Source organism: Tachysurus vachellii, chromosome 2, assembly GCF_030014155.1.
Source record: "Tachysurus vachellii isolate PV-2020 chromosome 2, HZAU_Pvac_v1, whole genome shotgun sequence".
In the NCBI taxonomy this organism is placed as follows: domain Eukaryota; kingdom Metazoa; phylum Chordata; class Actinopteri; order Siluriformes; family Bagridae; genus Tachysurus; species Tachysurus vachellii.
This window is the reverse complement of record NC_083461.1, coordinates 12315095-12342271: the sequence shown is the minus strand read 5'-3', so window position 1 is coordinate 12342271 and position 27177 is coordinate 12315095. Positions and strand designations below refer to the sequence as shown.

The following is a 27177-nucleotide window of genomic DNA, read 5'->3' as shown; positions in this document are numbered from 1 at the left end:
GGAATTATAAAACTAGGTGGGGTGGAATGAATACTCCATGAACACAAATCTGTGAATCTAATTAATTAAGGCACAATATAGAAGACAGTATCAGAATTTAATAGCAAAAAAAAGTCTGCTGTACGACGAAATTGGGGACAGTTAGAATGGCAAAACTAATCACAAACATGATTCTAGAGGTGTTAATATTAATCTTAAGGAGAATTAGAGATTTTATTATGAATATGTTGAATATTTAATTTAATACTCGTACTGTCTATATTGTCTCATGTTGTATTGTCTCGTATAGTCTGTCTTGTCTTGTCTGTTTTTGTCTTGTACAATCCAAGCTAAATGTATAGTGTTATTTATGTCCGTACTTTTGAGAGTCGCCAATCAGCTGGAACCAGTTTCCTTGTGTGTGTTTACACACTTGGCCAATAAACCTGATTCTGATTCATTATAAGAATATTTATGTATCATGAGTTCAAATTTAAATGTATTTCTACGGCTCTTTTTAACAACTGACATTGTCTCGAAGCAGCTTTACAGAACATAAACATGAAACAAAAGGTTAATATAATAAACATAAAAACAAAATTCGAGATTAATATTAGATATATTTAAATGTTTGTATTTATCCCTAATGAACAAGTCTGATGTGACTTCCCATATAGTGAATAAAGAAAGCTATTGAAATATTTCCATCAAGTTGACCTCTACTATGTGTTAAAATGCACGTAAAAAGTAAACCAAAGTAAAATTTTTGGGAATGAGACCCACTCCTTAAAACCACACAGAGGCGCAAGCTCCTTTGCTTTGGACAACTCGACGAAAACAAACCGAAAACAACCGAGTTTAGACGATGTGCCTGTGAAGGTCCCGGATGCACGCGAGAATGGGCGGGGCGATGTATGAAGCGAGTCGCCCGGATGTAAGCGAGAAGGGGCGAGTCGCCCGGATGTAAGCGAGAAGGGGGCGGGGCGATGTCGAGGCTGAGAGTTTGGTGTGGGAGAGGGACATGGACCGAGGGCGCTCTTCCGACTAACAGGCCGAGAGCGACTCGCGTAGCCACAACTCTTAAAATAATACATGAGATCGGATCTTTGATATCCTAAAACAAAAATAAGCAACCAGTCTTTCACATCTACTTCCCGCACACACTAACACGGCATTGATGGTAATGTATACAAGGAAACAACCGAGACTCGGCGATGGGTAAACACTTATATTCTTTCACTACGATTTTTTTCCTCCTTTTCCTTCTCCTCTTTGACAGTCCGCCATTTTTAGTCAAACCAAAATAACTAGAAACTTAGCCTATGAAGCGTATACGACTGTTGTTTAAACGCTGAACTACGACTGTGGATGTTTTTTCTTGTCTCTAACCGCTTTTCTCTTTTCTATTTGTAGGTGCAACGACCGAAGGGACTCTCAGCCCTACCAGGTATCGCTAAGCTAAAGGCTCAAACAAATCAGATTAAAAGGGCCACTGACGCAGGCTTCTGGGGCATTACAGGCCTCTGTGCGCAAAACACACACAAAAGTCTCAAATCCACCGTGATTTCTGTCGAAAATTAACACACGACGTATAAACCGCTGCATTTATTCTTCTCAGTTAGCTTGCGATCCGGCCGACCGTCGAATTTACCATTAGCTAACGTTAGTTAGCGTTAGCTTTACAATGTAACGTTAACGAGTTTCATAAGCTAATGCTAGCGGCAAGCTGTGAAGTTAGCTGGTTAAGATGAGGCCTGAATGTCTTAAAACAAAATATATACCGCTGACGGTGTAGTTTAATACATTAATCGATGCAAACTAATTATTTGTAAGCAGTGACACGTCTGATTGCAGAAAGAAGAGTTGCTTATAAACAACAAGCTGACTGCCGTGCACTGTTAATAACGACATGGCAGATTTATGCTGTTTGATCCACAATGAAATTCAAGTAGTTAATAGTTCAAACAGCTGTTATAAGTAGGATCTAGGTATAATATCTTCATACTTTTTTTTTTACTTGTGTTGAATAACATTCTGACCTGCCAGTCAAATCTCAAAAGACTCAGCCTTCTGCTAGAAGCACTGCAAGGGATGTTTATGAATGTAAACATCGATAGATTATAAGGTGTTTAATAAAGTTCATGATTATGTACATGAAGGCAGGGACATAATAAGCCTTTCCCTTTGCAGACTTTTAAATACACGTCGAAGAGTCACCCAGGTGGTGATCACAGGCATGAGAAGATGCGGGAGAGCAGCGATGGCACTCCGCCGTGTAAGATGCTGCGCAGATCTGACAGTCCTGACAACAAGCACACTGACAACAGCACACACGGCAGAGCTAAATCCACACATCTTCACCGAGCCAGAGACAGGGACGGAGGTATGATCACACATGCACTCCTTGTCCTGTGCCTGTCAGACAGGCCACAGACCGGTCCTTATAAGCCACACGACAGTGTTGAGAGCCTGTCCAGCTCAGCAATACACTAAACAATAAAGTTGAAGAACAAGACAGTGTGAGAAATTTATATTAGGTTACTGAGTTAGTTAAATACAAATTAACAGACTAACTATAGGTCTAGAACAAATGGACAAAATCTAGTAGCTGCAGTTTAGATTGAAGTAGACATAACAGAAATGACTAGCTGCAAACCCCTTGTTATGTTTGTACAATTTAAGTATTCACACACTTTCTTTAATAATTCAGATGACAAGTGCTAAACAGCAGATATGAGTTGAGTTACTAAAACTAAGAACTAAAGGAGCATGTTCTGACACCATTTCCAATAACATCACTAGTTCGAAAGCGATAGTGACTGTCGTTATGTTTTTTTAAACAGGATGTGGCAAAGCCTGCATTAGAAATTCCAAGGATTCCTTTTGTAAATGTTTTTTAGTTTTTTTTCCCAGAGATTAGAGTTGGCATAATCTAATTCTTAATTGAGTAGCTCTGTTAATTGCTGCTAATTTCTTTATAGACTGTGCAGACATATGACTGGGTGGTTTACACCTCTTTTTTTTTTTTATTTTTTTATTTTTTTTTTTTTTTTACCTTCTAGAGTATATTCTGTAAAAAATAACCGGTGCACAACATTTGAACATTTTAAGTGCTGAAGGATATAAAATACAAGCTCTTTTGTGTGATGAGGGCATGCACACTCCTGCCTCTTATTCTATTCAGATGTACAATTAGTAACAAAGACAACATATATTATGAATTAAGCGTGTCGCTTGAACGTATTAAACCCTTGACATGATGTGCTATTGTGTTTTTTTTTTTTTTTTTTTTTTAAATAAAGAAACAAATGTTAATAAATAGTAACTGATAGTAGCACATTTGTTTTAAAATATATAACAGGCTTTGGTTTAAAAAAAACAACCCAATTATGTTTTTTTTTTTTGTTTGTTTTTTTTTGTTTTTTGGGAATGTACGTAACTGTATGCTTCAGTCGCATTTTCATACCATAATAGCATATAGTCATTAATCCTTTTTTTTGTATTGGCCAGAATTGAAACAGAAAAATTTTTTTTTTTTTTTACATGAAATCAGACAGCATTAGAACGCAAAGGAACATTTGTTTGCTTTACTGGGTCTGTAAACACACAGCCATAATGGATACAGACAGATCATCAGCCTCCTTCATATGTATTTACGTTTTACCCTCATATGTCCATGGAGCTATTTTAATTTAAACATTATCAATCCTTTAACCTGAATGTCCAGCATTTTTCTGGCTTGCTCTCTTGACATCTGCAGTCATTGATATTAAACGATCCAGAAAGTAATGTATTCAACAGTATCGGCTAAAGCCTAATCCATCACTTTCTTTCTGTTTAAAGCAATTAAAAAGAAATGTAGTGACACATTTGCTTAGCTGCACACCTGCAGTAGACTTTGAGCAGCACATAACCAGACTCTTGAAGCTATTTTTGATTTGACCAATGCAGGTTCTTTTGCAAACCGGACAAATTACAGAAGCATCACATTCTCTGCACGAAAGCCACCTTAATTTTTATACTCTCCAACTTTCAGCCTTTTTAATTACGCATGGAGGACGGGGACAGCTGAAGTTGGGCCAGCTGTAATTACAACACAGCTCAGTAAATGACACGAAGCGGTGCAGCCTAGTTGACGTTTTTCCTCTGGTCTTGAATGTCATTACATCTCTGTGAAACTGCAGGTGCTCAATCATGACATCTTTGGAAATGTTCAGGGATTAGAGACTGACTGGTATTGTGTAAATTCAGAGTTCTGCGTGCTCAAAAGAGATGACAGAAACTTACGGCAGCGCAGCACATGTACTTATCCTTTCGGTGCCATGATACTTGTCTTTGATGCAGCTGGTGTTCATTTATTTCCTTTTTTAATGCATTTTATGCAGGTGGCACACTAAAGAAGGTGCTTGGAACATGTCTAGTGTGCACTGGTCTTGTGTTAGATACTAAGTTGATTTTTCCTCCTAAACGTGACTATTGTATGTTTTATATAGTTTCTCTTTTATCGAATAGAGGAAATTCTATTACTCAGTGATGGTATTCTGCAGATGGACCTTATGTACTAGTGAGCAACAGCTTGTGTATCCAGAATGTGAAAGTAGATGAACTCGGTTTATACCAGTATTAACTTTTTATGCTCTTGTCGCATCTTGAGTGATATTTACAGTATTGTTTGTAGAAGTCCAGAGTTTAATGGGAAAAAACGGATGGGGTTTTTATGTGAATGTGTAGCTGCTTCAGCACAGTGCTACACTCCTGTTGACACCCTAACTGGTTCAAAGTCAATGTTTGTCAATTTAACATGGGCTAATATATATATTCTGATGAAAGATATTTTGACATTATTGATATTAGCTGGGCAGAATAGTCTGTGTTTATGACCACTCACAGAATCGGCAAATTTACCTTTACAGAATTTAGCAGATATTTTTATCCAGAGCATCAAAGCTTCATCCTCTTTCTAGTGCAAATGGATCAAAATCCAAGAAATGTCAAGATATTTTTCTCGATGTACTGGGTCCTATCTAACAAGACAAGGTGAGGCAGACAGTGACTCAGCTGTTCCTTTGCTACAGACAAGAGAAGTTCATCCCAGCACCTGGGTGCCAGGGCAGAGAAGAGTCTGGATGCATGTCTTCCTTGTGTGCAAGTCATGCTAGAGGCTTATGTCTGAGTTTTGTTGTGTTGTGCTAGAGGGATATGAATAAAATTGTTTCAAATTTACAGCAGATTTGGTGCCAGCTGTAGCCTTATGCAGCAGGCAGTGCTACTGTAGACCCATGGACAATGCGTCTTTTTGACTTTTTGTTTCATGTAGTCTGTAGTTTCTATCTAGATAGACTAAAAAACTATTAGTATTAATATTCTTGATGCACTGTGCTGTTAAAATGTGAAAAAAATTATAAACACTTGTGTGCTGTTCCGTGTGTGTATCTGTCACATGACTTTGTGAAATGTTGTTAGTTCCATACATTTTGTTAGATCACTGCCCATGTTGACCCTATCCTTAGATCTATTGAGCTATTACTATAAAAGCAATAAAGTGCATTAATATGAACGTATCCTGTAAAATAGAAACTACCATCATAGCTGGTTTTAGAGAATTAATCAATACCTGACCAATCAGATTTGAGAATTCGACAACCAGGAGTAACGTGTAAATGACGTGTATCTCCCTCCAACCTGTTAAGACTGTTGGTCTCTTTAGGTTCCTGTATACGTTAGCTCCTTTATTTGTCTTGTTCAAAGTTCTCCTACATGTCTAATTTTCGGGGTTACTGATTAGGAGGCTGAGGGTTCAAGACCAGCAACCTGCCAGTGTTGGGCCATTGAGCAAGGCCCTTAACCTTCTCTGCTCCAGGGGCACTGTATCATGATTTGAGCTTGTGCTCTGTCGCAAGCCTTCTAACAAGCTGGGATATGCTGAGAAAAGAATGTCACTGTGCTGTAAGGTGTGACAAAGAAAAGGATGCTTCTACTTTACAGCCCACATGTTTAATTAACTAGAGTCAAAGGATCTCCAGCTGATGAACAAATGCTTTCCATTTCTCTATAATCAATAACCACTAAAAAAAATTGTATTATTCAGTAGATTATAGCAGAGCCTAGGTAGGTGACTAATTTCTTTCTGCTTTGTTATTAATGGCATTTTTAATTGTTCTTCATTTGATTTTTACTTTTCAGGCACCAGTATTTCTCCTCAAGAGAATTCTCACAACCACGGTTCTCTGCACAGCTCCAACTCTCACTCCAACAAATCCGACACAGTAAGTATCCCCGTGTCTGTCATGCTGCTCCTGCTCACATGTCTATGATCGAATAAATAAAGACAAATCATATATCTTTTGTTTTGTACTTATGTTAGCTTTGAAGCTTAAGCATGCTGTTTGGCATGTAACGTTGGAACGGTGAGGCTCAATCGCTGTTCGTCCTCCATTACTCTATAATCCTGTACTATTTAAGAGACAGGAAATGGATGGGGTCTGTTATTGTACAGAGTTGACATGCGTTATAACATTGATCTCTAAGTGCTGTTAGTGATTCCACTTGATAGGATCACTTGCTAGAGCTTTTAAAACATGTAATCTGTCACACTCTGCGAACATTCAGTGCGACTAAAAAGCATACGATGAGACGGCCAGGGTTCCCACGCGTCCTGGAAAACCTGGAAATCCTGGAAAATTAATGACCAATGTTCCAGTCCTGGAAAACGCATGGAAAATGAGAAAAAACCTAAATTGTCCTGGAAAAAATCTTGTTGTCCTGGAAAATTATTATTTTTAAATGTTCTTGATCATTTAAAGAACAGTTTACAACTGGTCGAAACAATTAACGTTAGTAACAGAAAGCACTCTGTTCAGGGACGCTGAGTTTTGACGGGTTTTTTGTTATGCTGTTTAATCTCGCTGTGACGGATGACGCTGTCTTGTGTTGGCGGTTTCAGGTGCTATGAATGGTTTAAGTGCTCGCATGTTTTCAGCAAATGTTGACAGGTAAGCAGGTTATATTAACCTTGTTAATCTGAATATCATGTGCAAGGGGAATGCACAGCAAACTAAAGCATGCATGACGGCATTGGCCTGAGAAAGGAAAGGGTATTAATATGTGCGGTCTTTTTATTTTATAAATGTTGAAATTTCATTCACATGACAAATTGTCTTTAAAAGTATAGTTAAGTAATAGCCATAAAGTGTACGCTGTTTTTAAGACTTCTGGAGAGACGAACATATTACTTTAGGCCGTGAATCTGTGATCCTTGTCTTTTTTGGCTAAATTTGAAATGTCCTGGAAAAGTCCTGGAAAATGATCTCTGAAAAAGAGTGGGAACCCTGACGGCACACAAACAGTATTTTGTTGTAAAAAACAAAAAATGATGCCTTGCTCTTTCTGATGGTGCTGCATTTATATCATAGTGGTAAATAAACTTTCTCTGAATTTAGTTTCTCAAGTGGACAGGTTTGCTTAGCTTTTGTATGTTGGTAAAGGTTTGCCAGTATCACGAGGTTGATGGTTGTTTCCAACCCGGAGCTTAGGGAGTTTCATTTTCATTTATTTTGGTTGATTTGCTACTATGACCGGGTTTGAGTATATCATGTCTGCACCTGTAAATGTTGTTTGGTCGGTCAGAATATTATAGTAGTTTGCTTGGATAGACATATTCGTTATTGTACTGGTAATAATGACAATCAAGTTGCTGTTCTAAAGAACGGGGTAAAAAGACTAGAGGACAAAATGGCATGCAGGAAATTCACGGTCCTGGCTTATGGCATTCAAAGTTTAAAGTCTACAAATCTGGCAATCAGAGCAATATTTTCTTCTTTTTGGTCATTAGCTGTTTGCTTTGATTTCACACCACACAATCAAAAAGATTTAAAAAAAAATAAAAAATTTGAGGTCCATTTAGGATTGAAATTGGTAAAATAATTGCTGGAATATTCTGTTAATACCTGGAACATTTTGTTTTGTTACATTCATCATTCATTTATTTAAGCATGATTTATAGTTCATCTCGCTCTTTTTTTTTTGAGACAGCAAAATAGCAATGCAGTTTTCGAGCCACAAAATGCCACTACGCATGCCTTCAAGGTCATTTTTTTAATGAAATTGTGTGTATGTGTATTGTACATGTGCTGAGACCAGGCAGGAGGCATAGATGCAGTGATAGATTCCAGTATGTTCAAAGTTATTAGAGCAAGAAAGGGAAAAGGCAACATGATGGAAATGAAAATGACTTTACCTGGGAACCTTTTTTAGGTAGTGAGGACTGGACTGTTCTCACCTGTAATAAACTTGACTAAGGTTTGCATGGATGTGGACAGTGAGAGAGTAGTATTGCAGGCCCTTAGGTACTGGTGGAGTGTTCACTGTAAACCGGCAAAGCTGACCAAACTAAAGAAAACGAGTAGACGGGAAAGCACAGTTGTGTGTAAAGTCACGGTGACTGCAGCATTCTGCATACATTTGCTGTGATGTCTTGAGGCTCCAGTCCCTTCCTGTTTTTGTCAACCTCCTCCTGGGTTCTGACCATCTGTCCATTCTGTAATAGTGTTGGTAACCCTAGAGTGAGAATATAAAATAGTGTTGCTTTAAGGTTATTTTAACGCGACAAGCTTTCAATGTTTTGATCAGATCTGTGTTGCTCTTCATATTCATACCCACAAGGCACTTGTCCCTGGAAACACCCTGCATGTGATTATAGACTTTTTTGGGCTATAGATTCAAACACTACTTTGTTTTGGTTTCTCCCAGTTTTGCTTGAATTGATTCCCCAAATGTCAAGTAACTCGCCAATTTCTCCATCCTTCTAGTGAATATGGTTCCTGCTGTTGTTGTCCTTCATGCCACACTGCCGACACTGAATCATCATCGATATGTGCGTACATGTTGGGGAGTAAAAGCCGCATGAATTTCGATCTGACCTTTTTAATTCATGTTGCATTGCCAGATATTGGATATATATTCAATCTAGGCCCTGAAAAATCTGAAGGCAGAAAATCAGATTTCTTTCCCTCTAACCTGGAAATGTGAACATCTTCAGTAATCGAATTGTAGTAAATTATTATAGCGTGTCAAGTTATTTCTTTAAATAGACAGTTAACCATTTCTGATATTATATACACTCACCATTCACTTTATTAGAAACACACACATGCAGTTATCTAATCAATTATGTGGCAGCAGCACAGTGCATAAAATCAGATACAGGTCAAGAGCTTCAGTAAATGTTCACGTCAAAGATCATAGTGGGGAAAATTATATTTGTGACTTTAACCATGGTATGGATGTTGGTGCCAGATGGGTCGGTTTGAGGATTTTGAGTTTATTCAGAATTGTTGTTAAAACCAAAACCATCCTGTGAGAATAGGGTCTGCAGGCTGAAACACTTAGCCGACGAGAAAGATCAGAGAAGCGTGACAAGACTGGTCGGAGTTGACAGGAAGTATATAGTAACATAAATAAGCAATCTTTACAACTGCAGTTGTAAGCTTTGCAGAACACACAACACATTGAAATTTAAGACTGATGGGCTACAAGAGCAGGAGATCACTTCAGGCTCTACTCTTCAGCAAGAACAAGAAGCTGAGGCTGTTAAGGGCACAAACCCAGTGTGGTCTTATGCTGGTCTTATGACTGTCCACCTCAAGGTTTGATGTTTCAGTGCATGCAGAGATGCTTTTCTGCTCATCACATTTTTGAACAAATCACACCATTTTCTTCAGGTATCCCTGATCAACAAGGCATTTTCTGCTGACAGAACTGTTGCTTCGCAGCATTCTGTGTAACTCTAGAGACTGTGTGAAATTCCCAGGAGCTCTGCAGTTTCTGAAATACTCAAATCAGCCCATCTGGCATCAGCGACCATTTAACGATCAAATGCGCAGGTCGCTTTTATTCTTCTTTCTGATGATAAATGCAAACTGAAGCTCTTGACCTGTACCTGTATGTGGAGTTGGCATATGATGGGCTGATTTAGAAAGACCTCACTTATAAGGAACGCTGTTCGAGAATTCATAAGTCGGACGTTGAGTGTAGATCGTTTCAGAATAGTGTTTTAAGGCTTCTCCCCAACACCCAGCCTTTTTACCTTTGCACAGTAGCACAACATAACATGCACAACATGAAATTTATGAATCGCTGATACGTTAGTTCAGGGTTACAAACTACACAAAGTAAGATGATGATGATGATTTTTGTTTTGTAAGTTGGGGAATCAGCTCCCAGAATTGGCTACTCTTGTCTCCTGATTTCATAAATTCAGTACAATAAATGTACTTTTCTGTAGTGTTGCTGTCTAATTACAGTATGTCTTTTTCAAATCATCATATTATATAATTATCCTTAGTTATATACCATCCTAATGTTATATTATTTGATATCAATTAAATTTTTTTATTTATTTGGTCTTATATTGCACAGAATTTTACAGCACATCTATTGAAGCAGTTCTGTGGAAGGTGAAGTTGTCTGGTCTGTGTAACTTTTTTTTTTTGGTGGAAGATTACCCTGAAGGTTTTGATAAATGGGTGACGGTGTGTCATATTCTTTCTAACATGAGTTTGTGAATAGATTTGAGACTGTGCTATATTTAGTTACTCATATGCTCTATCTTAAATCATTTTCTCTTTGAACGGAGTAAAAAGCTCCTGCTCCTTTTCAGACCTTCTTGCTTTCTATGTGTGGTTTCTGTAACCTGGTGTAGTAAGGATAAAACTGCCACTGTTGTACCAATAAGATAGTTACTCTGTTAAATTTAAATAGAAACAAAAGAATGGTTACAGAGTTTATATATCAAAAACTGTAAGTATATTCTAGTCAGTAGACCTAGATTGCCTTTGAAAGTCTTTTTCAAGCTGTTTGTTGTGTATTAAATATTTTGTTGTCTTGTTGCAGGAAATGCTCACATTTTGTTTGTCTTTTACATAGTTGATTTTAAATCAGAAGCCATGTGGGATGCAACCCTTTACCCTTAACCGTGTTGCTATTGCATCCTGTTGGAGATTGCATGCAACAGCGCACATCACTCTGTATCTTTAAACATCTGTCTAGCTGACGTAATAACTCCCAGTGAAAAATGCTATTTATGGAATGCTGGATGATCGTGTCCTGTGAGCATGAAGATCTTTCTTGTACTGCCATTTGCTGCATCATGTGGAGAGCATAGATTTTTGGGTTTGGTTTGTAGCACTGTTAAATACTGGCTGGGATTTCGGGTAAAATATTCTGCAGGGGTGCCAGAATCTGCTGTACCAAATATTACAAACGCTTGCATCAGGATATGACTTCTTTCCTCGTGTGCTTTCTGTTTTGCTCTCTTGAACTTCCCCCTCCCCCTCATTCCTCTTCCCCGAGTTTCTTGCCAGCTCCTCATGCCTCTGTTTCTGTAATGTTGGCTGTCTCCATTTCTACCACTTGTCTGCCTCTGATTCATTGATTTCTCCTTTGTTCTCTCCATGCATGCTGGTTTATGATTATGCCAGAAACAAGTATGTGAATTACAGCAGTTAACGTGGCACACTTCATTGATTGTGATGGTGATGATTCAATCAATAATACGTTCATTATTATTTATTATAAATTGATTATCGTGACAAAAGGACTGGCAGTGGTTATTTAATTAATAAATAGGTTTAAAAAACGGAAATGCTATTTTATTTCAATTATGTAGTAGGTGGGCAAAGTCATTTCCTTGTCTTTAACTCTGCTTTCGAAGTAGTCATCCGCTATGTCGTCGATATCTCACAGGTTTGCTGCCATGTGCATGGTTTGACAGGTGACAATTACCCCTGCTGCCTGGGTAGAAAGAACCGTAGTGCTTTTCCGTTAAACATTCACATCGAAGCACACTATAAACGTACCAATCTGACACACCCACTTTAATCATTATGATTAACGACGCATTTGGACAATCTGGTGTCAGTTTCATGAACAGTTCAAGTGGGGATCAAATGCAGGTATAAGGTGGGTTGAGGTTTTGAACAAGAGGGGATAAACTTGTGCAGACGGATCTTTTTTAGGCAAATCAGCAAAAGTGCAGCATCAACAAAAGTGTATTTAGATGGAAACAACTCTCTGCCCTCAGTCTGTGAGCTCATCTGTGTTACGGTGTCCATTCCTCTATGTGCTCATGCAGTACTTTTTCCACAAGCCTGGCCTTCTCCTTTCCATTCAGACCTGACTGCATTCCTGAACTCTGCTAATTATTGCAACATTACTGATTGTATCCAATCTTTGTAGTAGATTTAGTTATCTTCAAATATTGATTTGTTGCTTTATGAAAGTTCTGTTAAAGCGGATTTAGTGGTACAGTCAAATCTCAAAGCATTGCCACACAAAATTGTCATCTCGTGTGGAAGCTGGAGTTTGAAACTTTTGCATAACGTATTTTGAAATTGTGTACATTGCATATTTATAGCATTTAGCAGATGCCCTTATCCAGAGAGACTTTTGTTTTTCATCTGTACAACTGAGCTATTGAGTGTTAAGGGCCTTGCTCAGGGGCCCAGCAGAGGCGGCTTGGTGGTGCTGGGATTGAACTCTCAACCTGTCGATCCGTAGACCAACGCCTTAACCACTGCGCTACCACTTTGCCCCAAGAAAGTTTTCTCTTTTTTTTTTTTTGGAAGTGAAAGCGTTTGAACCCAGGACCTCATACACATGCATGTCTTTGATGATATGCCTGTGGAGAACAAGCTTAAGAAAACTGTACACAGAAAACATTAATAATGGTCATACTTTAAAATTCTGTTTTGCTTTTGTTTTTAAGTGTTTTTCTTTGCCCCCTCAGGCATACGACCCTGCAGATGATTGGTCAGAACACATCAGCTCTTCAGGGAAGAAGTACTACTACAACTGCAGAACAGAAGTGTCGCAGTGGGAGAAGCCCAAAGAGTGGCTGGAGAGGTACACACATGCTTCTGCTATAGTGCTGCTTTGATTTTCTACAGGAAGTCGGCTGTCGTCTTGTTTGTCAGTGTTTTTGGTTTGTTTGCTGCACTAGTTTCGGATAAGTTGCAATTATGAGTTGCCACTGGGTATAGACATAAGGGAAAGATTCATGTGAGATGAGTCAAGATAAACGTCAGAAGTTGTCCGTTTATATTCAGACACTCATCCAGTGCAAGCTGGCATATCTTACACCAGGTGGTTCAGTATGCTTACTTATCTGAATCCAGAACCATTTTACCTTGGTCCTGTTTGTGTCCATGTCCACACTGCATGTAGGTAATCGTGTAGGTCGATGGTGTTGTCAGGAAGGGGTGGTGACTAAGTACTCATTATGTTGGTGTGCATCCATGACATGGCACTGATACTTGTCTAACTCCTTGGACTTTTGTTGAGCTTGAGGTGCTGAGAGTCAGTACTTTGGCCAAGTGTATCCATACTTTAATCTTTAGGGCCAAAAAAAACATTGAGGGCAGAGGTGCAGTCACTTCTTTTCTGTGGCTGGATAGTAAATGATGATCTATTTGCTATGTAGTGCACTCTATAAGTTCTTTGTTATGGTTACTGAGCATATATAGTGATTCTGCTTTAAAGATGGTGGATTTGACCTGGATCCTGACTAGTGAGATACTACAAAAACTAACTCTACTGTATATTATTCATTGACACAAATGATTACAAAATTGGGATAAGTTCGAAATTTATTTGAAACTTTTTAGACACATTAATACTATCGATTGGTCCCACCATCTCTTAGGATAAGAGGTAGGTATACAGCAAGACTCTTTACTCTTTAGGCACCGAGGTGGTGGAATGAACTTCCCCTAGATGTCTGAACAGCTGAGTTTGAAGACCTACCTCTTCCTGAAACACTTAAACTAGCTATTATTTTCCCTGTTTGTTTTATGTGTATATTTAAACAAACAAAAAACACCCTTAAAAGAGTTTTAGGTTGATGGTATCCTAAGTCTGTAACCAATTGAACCAGTGTCAGTGTGTTGTTTGATTGAGACTTAAAAGCACTTTTGTATGTAGCTCTGGATAAGGGCGTAAATGTACTCTAATAGTAATGCATTACTAATGATTAACAAGACTCACGATTGAGTGATTGCCAGTATAATGTGCCACATTTCATAGCATAATTCATGGCTTTATTTGCATATCTGTGCTCAGTATACATGATACCCTTTGAAGAAATGCAGTTAAATATCAGTACAGGCACTTGGATACAACCAGGGTTTATATCGTCGCTGTCGGGCGGAATCCTCATATCTCCAAAACCGTTATTTTTCAGGAAATGAAAAACTCCGTACCTTATCTGCAGTGCACAGGGTTTAGTCCGCGTTGCAGTGGATTGTCTTGCGCTAAATTCCTGTCCTCAGACGAGCACCAGAACTAGCGGGGTCAAGATTTTTTTTTCCTTTGAGCCCAGTGTTTTGAAGACATTTACCTCGGAAGACGTGTTGATTCGTTGCGACTCTTATTAAGGAGAAATATGCCGCGAAGCTCTCCCGCGGAGTGAAGAAGAGGTGGACAGTTGAAGTGTCCAATGGAGTTATGAGATTTGCGCTCAAGCTATTTTCAAGACTTTAGATTGGTTAATAACTTGTAAAAATAACAAGTTAATGACCAATAGCATCGATATGTGGAAAAAATATTAAATTGACCAAATTTGGACATACGAGGTTTCCGCCCGACAGAGACGATATCTTATTTGACTTATTTGAGCAAAACCGTATAGATCAGCCTTTTCTTTTCGACGTCCATGAGGGCTGTTTATTTTTTCCACTGTTTCAAAAACACTTCCTCCCTTTTATTTTATTATTCCTCTCTCATGTGATACAGAGAACAGAGACAAAAGGAGGCAACCAAGATGGCAACAGCAACAGCGGTGGTCAATAGCTTCCCTAAAGACAGGGACTACAGACGTGAAGCGATGCAGGCCGCTCCCACAAGCTTCACCCCTACCAGTGAGTATCAGCCATTGTCGCACCTCTCATCACAAAGCTGCTTTTATTCTGAGCCTTGTTCATGGTTTTCAGCAACTACTGGTTACATCTGAGTTTGTGAGTGGTTTACAGAGCGCACACTGGTGTTGTGTTGCAGAGGCTTTTGTCTCTTATATATTTGCATGTGTTTAGGTTGTTTTATAGAAAATGTTTATTCTTGAGATTGTACCTGACTTCCCAAAAGCTTGCATATGTGAAATAGTTGACAGAAAAATAGGAACAAGGACAGATAAGTTGAGTAAACTGATGTAGATAAACTTCTGTGAAGCTCATGTGATGCTTTGAGCAGGTGAGTCATGGAAAAAAAAAGGTGTAGTAAGTTCTTGGTTGCTGCAGAACAGCTTCATGTTGAACAAATTGTCATATCCAATCCACAAACATAAGTTCCGTGTCCTCCATATCAGGCTTTTCCCGGTCTCTCTTTGTCTTGCCTCCAAAGCTGTTATTATTGATCAGTCAGCAATCAATTCATGTGGCGGTGTTATAGAAATAAAAATATCGACGAATGGATGGGGAAAGTTGATGTCTGCTCTGCACTCTTATGGTAGCACGTTGTCTGGTCTTAGGGCATACATATCAGTTTATTCATAAATGTATTAATAACGTAGTTGGCAAACATGCTCAGTTTTAATTCGGGAATATGAATTATGCTCTGCTGTGATTCTCTCTGGCACTAAAAAAAAAGCAAGGATTAGATTAAAGGTCTGATGTAGGAATTGTTTTGCTCATGTGCGGATGCGCCTGTGCTCTTAAAGCATGGAAGCATTACATTTTTAATTAAAAATTAAAGTTAATTTTTTTGTAACGTAATGATTTTAATGGTTCATAATTAAATAACGGGCAAAAAAAAGTATCTGAAAAATACATTAGTTCCTATCACTTTGCTGATATAAACAGCATCTGCTTTGCTCGCTCTCTCTCTCTCTCCCTCCCCTCATCACGTCAAAAAAGCACAGACTGATATTTTACTGTGAAACAGGTAAGATATGCTGGGAAAATTTGCAAAGCCCTTTGGCTGTTAGCATTTACAAAACAAATTTTATGTTCCAGCACTTCTAAATAAATGTCTCCTAATAACATTGTTTTTCTACAAACCTGTGAGCAGAATTTATGCACTTTACACATTAATAAATAAAATAAATGATCACTCTGTGACGAGGTGTGTAGCTGATTGCAGGGTAAAGGCATTGTTGCTCATGTGTAGTCTCAACCTCACGTCCACAAACTGTTGGTTGGCGGTCGTCTGATGCATATGGCACACAATTTGAAACACTTCATGAGTTCTGAAGCTGTCATTATCTGATTGGATGAATTTTTCAGGATTTCTGGGATTTGTAGTTCGCGTTTGTCCTCCTAGACACAAAACCATCATGACTCTCTACATCCCTTATGGAAAGTGGGAAGCCATCATGTTTACAACTGTGACAGTCAGTGCTTATAATGATCAGCTAAACAATGGGTTTCCAATTGATGTGAAGTTCACAGGATGGACTTGTTGGTTTGTTTGACTTTTGTTAAATGAACGGTCCACGGTTGAACACCGGGTCTGTTTTTGTATGGGCATTGACATTACATTTTCATTCGGATAAACATGATGCTGAACAAAACTCTAACTATGATTGGTTCCTTTACATGTCAATCAGGCACCTTCTTGGACGGTTCTTGGCCAACAAAAGCTGCTGTAGAGACTGACGGCAGAAGGGCTGTCTATTACTCACTGCGTGGTTTGGGTCTTCTGAGCATATATGTACTGTAAATTCAGTACAAATTTGAAAGCTATTCAAAGTTTCTCAGTACATTTTTATAAATCGCTTAGTCAAAGCCAAAGGGGTATAAGACCCCCATCTTCAGCATACCGTGTTATGTCCTTTTCAGTGGATCACATTGCTTTTGAGCAATTTTATCCCTGTGTCATAGTAAATGGGTGAATGTTTATCTTTTGTGTATTTCTATGTTGAGCAGCAATAGTCCTCAAATTTGAGGTTGATTAAACTTCTTATTGATGGTTGCCTTGGCTGTATATAGTTAGCTGAATATGGTTACCTTGGAGTGACATAAAGCAAGTGGCTGAAGAAGACATATTTTAATTAACTGAACTTCTTGTATTTAAATCACCTTTTCGTGGTACTGTCCAACTTCTTTTCCTTCTGTAGTACAGTCAATGCAGAAGCTATAAATAGTAAGATGTTCAGGAAAATGTCAACAATTGCTTTGAGGCTGCTGAGGTAGATTTAGAGTTCATGGCTGCGTTCATAGTTCATTGTATGTCTGTAACTTTTCCACAGATCTGTCACCTCCATGACATCTATATTAAATTGTTTTTATTCATTTTTATTGTACAGTATTTGGTCAGAGGTTTTAACAAGATTATGATAGTTTTATAAATTGGGAAGATAAAGTATAACCTCATTCAGGTAAATTTATAATTGCCTAAATGTGGGGATGTACATTGTTCCTGCTTGTACAATCATTAGAAGAGGAATTAGCAGTCAGTTGTTTTAGGAAGAAAAAGCTCAAGATTAGTTAATTAACTTCTATAACCATTTCGATCGTCTGCCTCTGTAAAAGCCGAAGTTTCACTCTGCGGTTTTTAAGTGTGTCTGCATCATGTCAAGAAGTAAGGACATGACCTTGTTTTGCTTCCATGGTACCTGAGTTTTTTCTTTTCATTGAGACCATCATGAGCTCTACTTTTATACCAGAATATTCTTGAGACAAATGTGAAGCCATCTGTCCAGCAGCTTAAGCAGAGCTGAAATTGGATCATGCAACAGGATGATCTGAAGCATAGCAGCAGAACAACATCTGTATTACTAAAGAATACAAAAATCAAGGTGTTGGAATGGCCGAGTCAATGTCCTGACCTTAACTGAAACACTGTAAAGATGAGTGGGACAATGTCTCTGCATTGTTGCTAGAGACTCTAAAAGGTTTTGGTGTACTTTTTCCCCCGTCATCTGAATGCTTAATTTTTTGGGGGGAATTAATTGAGCACGTACAGAAATCTGTTGGTTTGGTGTTTGTTCATTCAGCTGCAAGAGCATTTGGTTGAGGTTGGGCACTGGGTCAAGTCAGAAACCTTTATTCCAAAGGTTTTTGTTGGGGTTGAGTTGAGTGCTCAAGTGCTTCCAACTTTGTGCGAAGGCCCAAATGAGTGTTGATGGTCATGATTGGCATGTAGTGTACCTCAAGAAAAAAAAGGAATATTAAGACACCAGCATGCCATGTCAGTTTTAAAATGTATATTAAGATTTACCTTCAATGTTTATTTTTTATGTTAAGTATTAGGGCTGGGTGGTATGACGGTATATTCCGTTTCCACGGAATAAAATGTCTACTGTTACAGGTTTTCCTATTCCGTACATACTGTTCCATGCACACAAACCAATCCCGAGCAGGAGGAGGAACTTGTTGTGAAACGAGGCGCGACATCAGTGGTATGGCTGATATCAGTGGTATGGCTATTTACAAAGGCTGACAAGGAGCAGACAAATGTGATTTGCAAACTGTCACACGAATGTAACCAATAGCCATGCTAGCATGAGTAACTTGTTTTATCATCTAAAAATGAAGCATGTCAAAGAATACAACGAAAGCCAACAGATGGGCTCGGCATCAGGTGTTCCGTCAACATAATTTGATCTAAAAGTTGAGTCGCATTCACTACTAATGCTAAATAAAAGAAAAATTAATAAAATAAGACGAGAAAGCCTATTCTTTATTTTTAAAGTGGTATTTAATATATTAAGCACGTTCCTTTTGTTGATTTACCTGAAAAATTATTCCGTGATATACCGCTACTGTGAAATAAAATAACTTATTCCGTGAAACAGATTTTTGGTCATTCCGCCCACCCCTATTAAGTATTGATAATTAATTGAAAAGGAGTACGTTTTAGGGTACACTTACAAACCTTGGTGTAACCCTAGATACTAGTACAGCATTTGATTTCCGTGTAACTATCCTCCTTTAAACTAGCTATCTGAAAACGTATCCAAAATTAGCTCCAGTGTGGCTTGATGCAGCTGCAACAAGGCTAATGTTAGTCCAGAAGAACAGAAACTCAGCTGCTTGATATTTGCATCTTTTCTCAACTTCAAAACAGTGTTGTGGAGAACATTGACAAGAATTTGTTGTTTTATTTGTTTGTGCGTCTATTTAAAATTGTTGTTGGAAAACTAGTTTCATATCTGGAGTCTTAGGTCAGTTTCTTATTTTGAACATGTAAACATATTGCCAGTTTATTTTTCGTGTGCTGTAATTAAAGCAGTGTTTTTCCATCAACAGAAATTATACAGGTTTAAGTTTTTAGCTTAAAAAGCAACTTGTTTATCTGTTGAACTTGTTTGAGGTTTTTGGTTATACTAATGTGCATTTCTGAAGCATCAGTACGTGTGAAAGGTTGGTGGTGATTGTTTTTTTAACAATGGTATTAATGTTTTTATCCTATGCAGAGTCTGTAGTTGCCACAGAAAAGCCTTCCTCTCTCACCCCGTCCTCTTCCTCTGCTGCTGTGTCTGGGCTAAGTGGCACCAACCCCACTAGCTCCGCGTCAAGTTCTACAGTTTCCCCGGTGATGCAGTCCCCTGCTACACCTACTATCCTACAAGACCCCTCCCTCTTACGCCAGCTTCTCCCTGCGCTACAGACGGCGCTGCAGCTGAACAATGCCAGTGTGGATATGGCCAAGATCAATGAAGGTAACCTTTAAAAACTGTGAAATCGTAAATAAGGATGGTAAAAAATAAGATGCATTCAAGTAACCGTAGTTGGCAGATTTTAATTGTCCCTCAACTCTGGTACAGCAACAGCTTGGCATGGTGTCTTTGACAGCTGCTTCTTAGTGCTAAATGTTGTTTAGTTTGGAACTTTGCATTTGGAAAGCTGATACCAAGTGTCTGTTTTGCGACATTTAAACAGACTCCCTGAAGCTGTTTTTCTTCAGGCTGGCAGACAGTAAATTAGCCATGATTCTGCAGGGTTTTTTTTCCCCCGGTTTCCATTGCTTAGCGAGCTGTGCCATAACCAAGTATCCATGCTGAATCTGGCTGTATGTTTTTTGTTTTGTTTTTTTTTTTGCTCAGGCTAGAAATTACGCAGGCCTTTAACACATCCTCTCAGAAAGGTCCTGATAACACTGCCCTGTTTATGGCACAGTGGATTTTAGTAGTAGTGTCATGACTGACTGGCAGCTTGTATATTTGTTGTTGCAAACTTAGATTCTGTTATTTTGATTTTATCACACAATGAAATGTTTGTCTATTCACACACACTAATGCTTTCTTCTTGCTGATCTGTAGCTCAATTTTACAATTTTTTTCTTTGAGCCATGTAAAAAGCCACCGTTTAAGTTTGACTAAATCAGTAAATGATTTTTCATTGTGCCGGTTTATAATATTGCAATCTGAGATCCCTCCATAGAAACTGTACAAGTCTTTTGAGTGTATTATATGGTGTTATGTCGTTGGAGAATGTTTGCATCTAACTCTCTAAAGACTAAATTATTAGAGCCCTTTGTTTGTTTGTCAGGATTATAAAAGCTAACTTGCTGTGGGAATAGTTTTGTCCTATGAAGTGGGTAAGCAGTCCTGACACATTTTTGTTATAAGTTTGTGAATCTTAAGTAGCATTTTTCTCCTCATGCCTTGTAGATCACTAGTTTTCTCACAACTACCACAGAAATGCCCCCCTGACTTTCCTTGTTTTGTTCTCTAACGAGAGAGACACGGTCATTGGACAGTGTGCACCTAGAACGTATATGTATATATTTTTCCCTGAGAAACTCCATTTTATTTAAAAAATGTATTCTTGTTAACGGCATGCTCTCATTCTGGTCTATCTTTGTGTGTGTAGTTCTTACAGCTGCAGTAACACAGGCTTCACTGCAGTCGATGCTTCACAAGTTCCTGACTGCTGGTCCATCTGCCTTCAACATCACAACACTTCTCTCCCAGGCTGCTCAGCTCTCTAGTCAAGGTATCAGACAGCAAACACGCACTTGCACTCGGATATTCAGTCTCTTTGCTCACTTCACACAGAGCCTCGATCATGTACGTTTCATGTCTTCATATGATTGTTCATGTTTTAATGTGATTCAGTACATTGTGTTAAAAGATATATTCTGGAGATATTACAAAATATTCTTCTGTACAAACCTCATTTGGATTAAATGAACTATAAAACCTTAGCTGACAGTTGTGTTTCTGGCACTCAGCGGTTTTGCAATCACACTATTTAGTGATGTAAATTTAAGCACAATTTGATTTGTTTGCACTTGCATTTGTAGCATCTCAGCTTGCATAAAAACACATTCATTGGACTTTTTAAATCCTACCTAGCACCAAATCTACCTTAACACCTAACACTCGGAAGTTATGTATTGATAAACACGATCAACACTGAACTGCATTTGTTAATGTATTCCTCATTCAAAACAGCTCTTCTGTTGTATCTTAATGAGTTTTTGGTGAAGTGAACTAAGTGCTGTGTCCATTGTGGTGATGACCACAGTTTGGTGTGCAGAACATGATGCTGTTTGTTTGATTACTGCAGTATTTATCAGTGGCACATGTGTTTAACATGTGTATATGTATGCGTGTGTGTGTATATGTATGTATATATATATATATATATATATATATATATATACACACACACACACGCGCACACACACACAGACACACGTGTGTGTGTATATATGTTCATGTATACACAGATATTAGATTTCAAAATATGTGTGCGTATGTATATATACATACGCACACACAATTTTGCTTGTTTTCTAGATTTTATTCATTATTAGATGTTCAGTTTTGTATGTGCCCTAAAACTCAGTCTGACAGGCCATAGCAATTTATCTGAGGCGATGTTTTTAAAATATCAACAGTAAAGCACGAACACATTAAAATGGAAATGTGATGTTTATGATGCAAATAATAAGCTAGACATAAAAGATTTTTATTTCTTTCTTCTTTGTCTCTCTTCGTTTGCTTGGAGTAGCCCAGCAGTCCAGTCAGTCTCCGATGTCCCTGACGTCAGATGCTTCATCTCCGCGGTCATATGTCTCCCCCAGGATCAGTACACCTCAAACTAACACTGCACCCCTGAAACCCCCCCTGAGCACCACACCTGTCTCATCTCAGACCAAGGTACACACAATATGGGCTGCCTTAAGCTGAAATTTGAGTGGCTTTGTGCCAAGTGGTACAGTGACACCATCATTCCCCTCACTGCCTCTTGGCATTTCTCTTTCTCTTTATTAGGTGAATGCTCTGGGGATTAAGACCAGTTCTCTTCCCCCACCCTCGTCTCAGCAGCCCCTCCCCTCAGATAAACACCATGACAACAGCAACTCCCCACGGACACTGCAGCGGCAGAGGTGTGTGTGTCTCTCAATGCAAGAAAAACTCACAATATACACATTATAGCTATCATATGATGCCAGGTTTGACAAGAAGCTGAGCACCAGTTGCATTGATGTGGGAGTGACATTTTATACCTGCAATCTTGTATGCTAGACATGTGCAGTGCTGCAGTGTTGCTTCTGCCTATGTATGAAATAAGAGCCACAATATTTATTGCTTTTCTGTTGGGGAAAGGAACCTATCTGCTTGTGTTGTGCTGCCATCTTTTGGTCAGTCCCGAGAACTGCATTTGTAAACTACGCATCTGTGTATGTGATATGAAGTACTGAAACTTTTTCTATTGTTCAAGCTCTGTTCAGTTTGGATTTTATAGATAGATGAACATTTGAAGATTTTCATTCTAAATTTTAACTTCACATCATTGACTTTCCTGTGCTGTTCTTTCCACAGTAGTCAGCGAAGCCCCTCGCCTGCTCCTAACCATGTGGGAAACAGTAACAGCAGCAGTAATAATGGCAGTGGTGGTGGTCAGAGTACTGGCGCGGGGACCGGAGCAGGGCCTGCAGCTACAGTACCAGCTGGAACAGGCACGCCCAGACAATCCTGCTCCTTTACGCCTTCGTTGGCGGCACACTTTAACGAGAACCTCATTAAACATGTGCAAGGCTGGCCTGCAGAACATGTCGAGAAACAGGTACTTTGCTTTCCTGTCTTGTTTGCTGGACTGAAACTGTGTATTATACAGTGACTCTTAAAATGTTCCTTTTTTGAGGAAGTTGACTCTAGCATTGGTCTAGCATACATTTTTGCCAACAGCATGAATCCATGGACCCAACCTCCTTTGTGTTAACAATCCAAGCTGGTGGAGGTGGTATAATGGTGTGGGGAATGTTTTCTTGGCACACTTTGGCCCTGTTAATACCAATCAATGTTAATACCTCAATTCCATGAAGCTTTTTAGAGCAAATTTTAGAGAAAAGGGAGACCGTACCCAGTATTAGTGTGATGGTGGTGTAACTGATGTCATGATACAGTAAGCTGTAAACAGTAAATTTATACCTTTCTGCAAAGCATTATATTCTGCTGTTGATACAAAAATTCATATGATGTCTCTGCACGATGAGACTTGATTAATTCACTATTAATTCGGAAACTCAGCAAAATCACTGAAGTGTGCTGGACTTTATAAGTAGGGCTCTGTGGAATCAAAGAAGTGGAGGTGGAAACTTCGTGGCTAAACTTACTCCAACTGTGGTGAAGTAACAAGTCTCTGATGCTTGAGGTATATATTGTTACTGTTTTCATATTAAGACTTTTGGCCATCCATTTAAAAAAAACTTTGCAGCAGTCAGTTAGACTTCTGTTCATTGTTAATAAACATGTATATAAAAATGAATACAGACCATTCAATTTAATGTTCTTTAGTTCGTACAGGAAAAAATCATTAAAAATCAAAACACTGTATTCCAGTACTGTGGGGGTACCTAACATGGATCACTTTTTTTTTATTAATGAACAATTTAAATGGTATTGAATGATTTGTATGTATAGTTATATTGCTGTACCAGATCAGTCTCTGTTGTGAAGGTGTTCTCCAAAAGCACACTACAAAATGGATGGCAACCAAATAACTCACTGTATACTGAAGTGGAGATCAATTCAGGCATGGGATTATTGCGGTTTCTAATGCAATCGCTGTATAATAGTTGTGTTGGACTGCCATCTTCTGGTTAACAGTGAAACTACAATTGTGACATTCATCAGAGTCCAATGATCTAGCAGCAATAAAAGCCCCTCTCACCATCTTATGGTTGGCAGCAGTAACCGTGGAGATGATGGTGATGGGCAGAGTGCTAGTGCCGAGCTTGAAAACCAGCTGGATCAAACCTGTGAATTAGACTGTTTATTTTGACTCTGATTCATTTTTGTTGACTTCTGCTTTGTTTGGGATAAGCTACAGATGTTTTTCATGGTGAATGGAATTTACATTATTTTGTGTGTGTTTCCTCAGGCGTCACGGTTACGTGAAGAGGCTCACGCCATGGGCAGCATTAGCATGTCTGATAACTGTACAGAGCTGAAGAACCTACGCTCACTTGTACGTGTGTGTGAGATCCAGGCCACACTGCGTGAACAAAGGTAACCACTGTCTTCCAATTAGTTTGGATATCTCTAACAAAAAGATGTGTAAAAACACTAAACATTTATTAAATCTGTCAGAATCTAAAGCTAGAAAAAAAAACAATTTTTGTGGTTGTCAGAATAATGTATAAATTAATATCTTCTGCTACATTTTACCCCTTTCTCTCCTTCTCTCTATCCTCCTCTCAGGATACTCTTTTTGAGACAACAAATTAAAGAACTTGAAAAGTTGAAGAATCAGAATTCCTTCATGGTTTGAGAACTCTGGGTTTGTTTGGTGTGGGTTTTGAATAGAAGGACAGCAAAGGTATAAGGATGAGTAGGAATCCATTTGCTTGCACAGAACCCTGGAGAACCAACGTTCTGTTCTGCTCTTGGTCCAGTCTTACACAAAAGGAGCTGCAGTGAGCTTTGGACTGAAGAGCGAGGGAGGGGGATGATGAGTAGAGGCTGTGGGCCAGATTTGGTGGAGATGTTTTGGGACCTGCTCTTGCCAGGGGCCGTGTATATGTAGATTTCTTGTAGATGTTATTTCCATGTTGTAAATAAGTTTTGTAGATGAAGCAATGGGAAGCCATGCCTATCAGAAAAGCTTTTGTCAGCCAAATGTAAAAAAAAAAAATGTTGAAATTTAATCAGCACCACCAGTTGAGGGCATTCATTGTCTTCAGATGTCCGTATGTTTAAAAAAAAATCTGACTGCAGATTTTTAAACCTGCCTTTGAAAAAAATTCTGAAACATGCTTGTCAGAAAATGTTTGGTGAGCCATTGCCTTGAGCATGTACTATACGTGCATGATGGGAGGGGTGGTGGACGATCCAGTAGGGGCAACTAGTGACAATGACCACAACACGCGCGCACACATGCATATCCGTGTCTTCTGACTGCGCACACTCCCCTTTTAAACCCGGTCTGGTTTGTTTCTGTCTATCTTCACATGAATAAGTGTAATGTTTATAAATGATTGACATTTCCCCCCAATCTGTTGCTTTCTCTGGTTGCACTGTAAAGGTTTCACTCCCCCAGCCCCATCCTTTTTAAAGGGATTGGATCATGTCTGTCAACAATGGTTCAGTGGTCTCTGCCCCAATGGCCCTATTGAGCCCTCTGACAACATCAGTGCCTGTTTGTATTGGAGGAGTGAATCTGAAGAAAAAAAAAAGAAAAGAAAGATCCTTTTGCTCATTGAGTGAAGAGGATAAAGCACCATTCCTGCAGCTCGATCTAAAATGCCCGTCTGCCTGCCTGCCTCCCTCCCAAACTGGCTTCCTCTGAACCTGGTGAAGTCTAGTTGATATCAAGAACAATCCTCTCCTCCTTTCTGGCAATTTGTTTCTTTTTTTTTTTTTTTTTTCCTTTCTTTTTTTTCTTTTTTTTAAGTAAGTTTATTGCAGCTTGCATTAAAACGAGTTCATTCCTTTGTACAGTCGTTAATTAATAATGGAGTTTAAAAAGAGTTTTATTAAAAGTTGCAGTGATTACTAGTATATCATATGTTGTATTCATAAATTATTGTCACACATTTTCCTTTGGACCCTGATTGGACAGAGAGGAGCTAGTGCTACCGGCTAGTAGGAAACTAAGTGCTGAAAGTCAAGGCTGAGGACTGGACATTACCAACTCCTCCACATCAGAATCAGGGCAGGGTCACCTGGGGTCAGAAGGTCAAATGTGAAATGTATGTATTGTAATAAACATGCTTAAAAGTACATCTTGATTCATGTTCATCATTTTTTGCATTTTACTTTGAGTCGTTGAATAGGATATGTGAAGAATCAAAATTAATGAACAGATTTGCACTGATTCTTCTGTCTAAAAAGAATTGTGGACACAAGTTATGCCAGCAACCAGAATTTGGGCATGAATAGATGGACAGGTAGATTTGTCTGCTTTTCCCAAAGCTAGCTGTTAAATAAATTCTTGAACAATCCACATATTAAATGAGCTACAGTTTACAATTCATGTAGGCACTAAATTTGACACTTCATGCTGAATGTTACTGATGATCAGGGTTTTCTTTTGGGATTGTGCGAGTATGCAGTTTTATTTCATTTAAATACTTTCCTCTGTTTTCTGAGTCATTAAATAAAATGTCTGTGTAATGTTACTCCAATTAGAAAATACTGAGATAATGGTCTTTAATTATGCATTTTAAGCCTCCACACAGACGGTCTCTATTATAGGTGCCATCACGGCTGAGTCTGAGCACCTCTTTCCTGATCCACTCCCTTACATCTGTCTCGTTCTCACAGTTTGTAACTCTCTTTAAAGGTGTGAACTATCAGCATGAAATGTGTAAACAGAGCTGCAAGCCCTTTCACACCCCTTCAGTCTTTTATTTTGTTTTGTTTCACCCCCCCCCCCACTCACTTATCCCCACAGCCATTCAGACCTTCCTTCTCTTTGTTTCTTTTGCAAACTAAGGATTCATTCATATAATAATCAGCAATCAATACCAAATGAAGCATACAGATGTTTTTTTTCCCCTCTTACAGCAAGCCTTGGTTTAATTTTGTACCTCATCAGTCTTACTAATTATAGATTAAAGTTTCTAATGATACTAGAGCAAGATTTTACTGGCAGGATAAAAGATATAGTAGGTGCTCATCATTTTGCAGTTGGTCATGGTTTTAATCATGGTGATGTGTTAGTGTTTGCTTCTTTATTGTTTTCCACAGTACAGAAAACAGAAATTTATATACATGGGTTTACCTTTATTTATTTGTTCATGGTTAATGAA

At 38.6% G+C, this 27177-nt stretch overlaps 1 protein-coding gene across 2 annotated transcripts; it reads left to right on the top strand.

The window, feature by feature from the left end:
- Window positions 1-946: 946 nt before the first annotated feature.
- On the top strand, window positions 947-26146 carry waca (WW domain containing adaptor with coiled-coil a). Of its 2 annotated transcripts, XM_060897273.1 has the most exons (13): window positions 947-1197; window positions 1393-1426; window positions 2170-2362; window positions 6163-6245; window positions 12764-12879; window positions 14767-14891; window positions 19385-19630; window positions 20784-20906; window positions 21930-22078; window positions 22193-22308; window positions 22745-22988; window positions 24306-24433; window positions 24626-26146. In XM_060897273.1, the coding sequence occupies exons 1-13, from the start codon at window positions 1157-1159 to the stop codon at window positions 24693-24695; spliced, it is 1668 nt and encodes a 555-aa protein (XP_060753256.1). In that variant the 5' UTR covers window positions 947-1156; the 3' UTR covers window positions 24696-26146. The 2 variants fall into 2 exon arrangements, with proteins under 2 accessions (XP_060753256.1, XP_060753264.1); XM_060897281.1 differs by lacking the exons at window positions 947-1197; window positions 1393-1426; window positions 2170-2362; window positions 6163-6245 and adding an exon at window positions 12020-12061.
- Window positions 26147-27177: the final 1031 nt, after the last annotated feature.

What these genes read in the sequence shown, in the direction of transcription:
- waca (XM_060897273.1), top strand. Translation starts at nt 1,157, where the DNA reads ATGGTAATGTATACAAGGAAACAACCGAGACTCGGCGATGG. An exon ending in CACAAGCTTCACCCCTACCA is followed by an intron (nt 14,892 to 19,384) that starts GTGAGTATCAGC and finishes TATCCTATGCAG; the next exon opens with AGTCTGTAGTTGCCACAGAA. An exon ending in CAGAACATGTCGAGAAACAG is followed by an intron (nt 22,989 to 24,305) that starts GTACTTTGCTTT and finishes GTGTTTCCTCAG; the next exon opens with GCGTCACGGTTACGTGAAGA.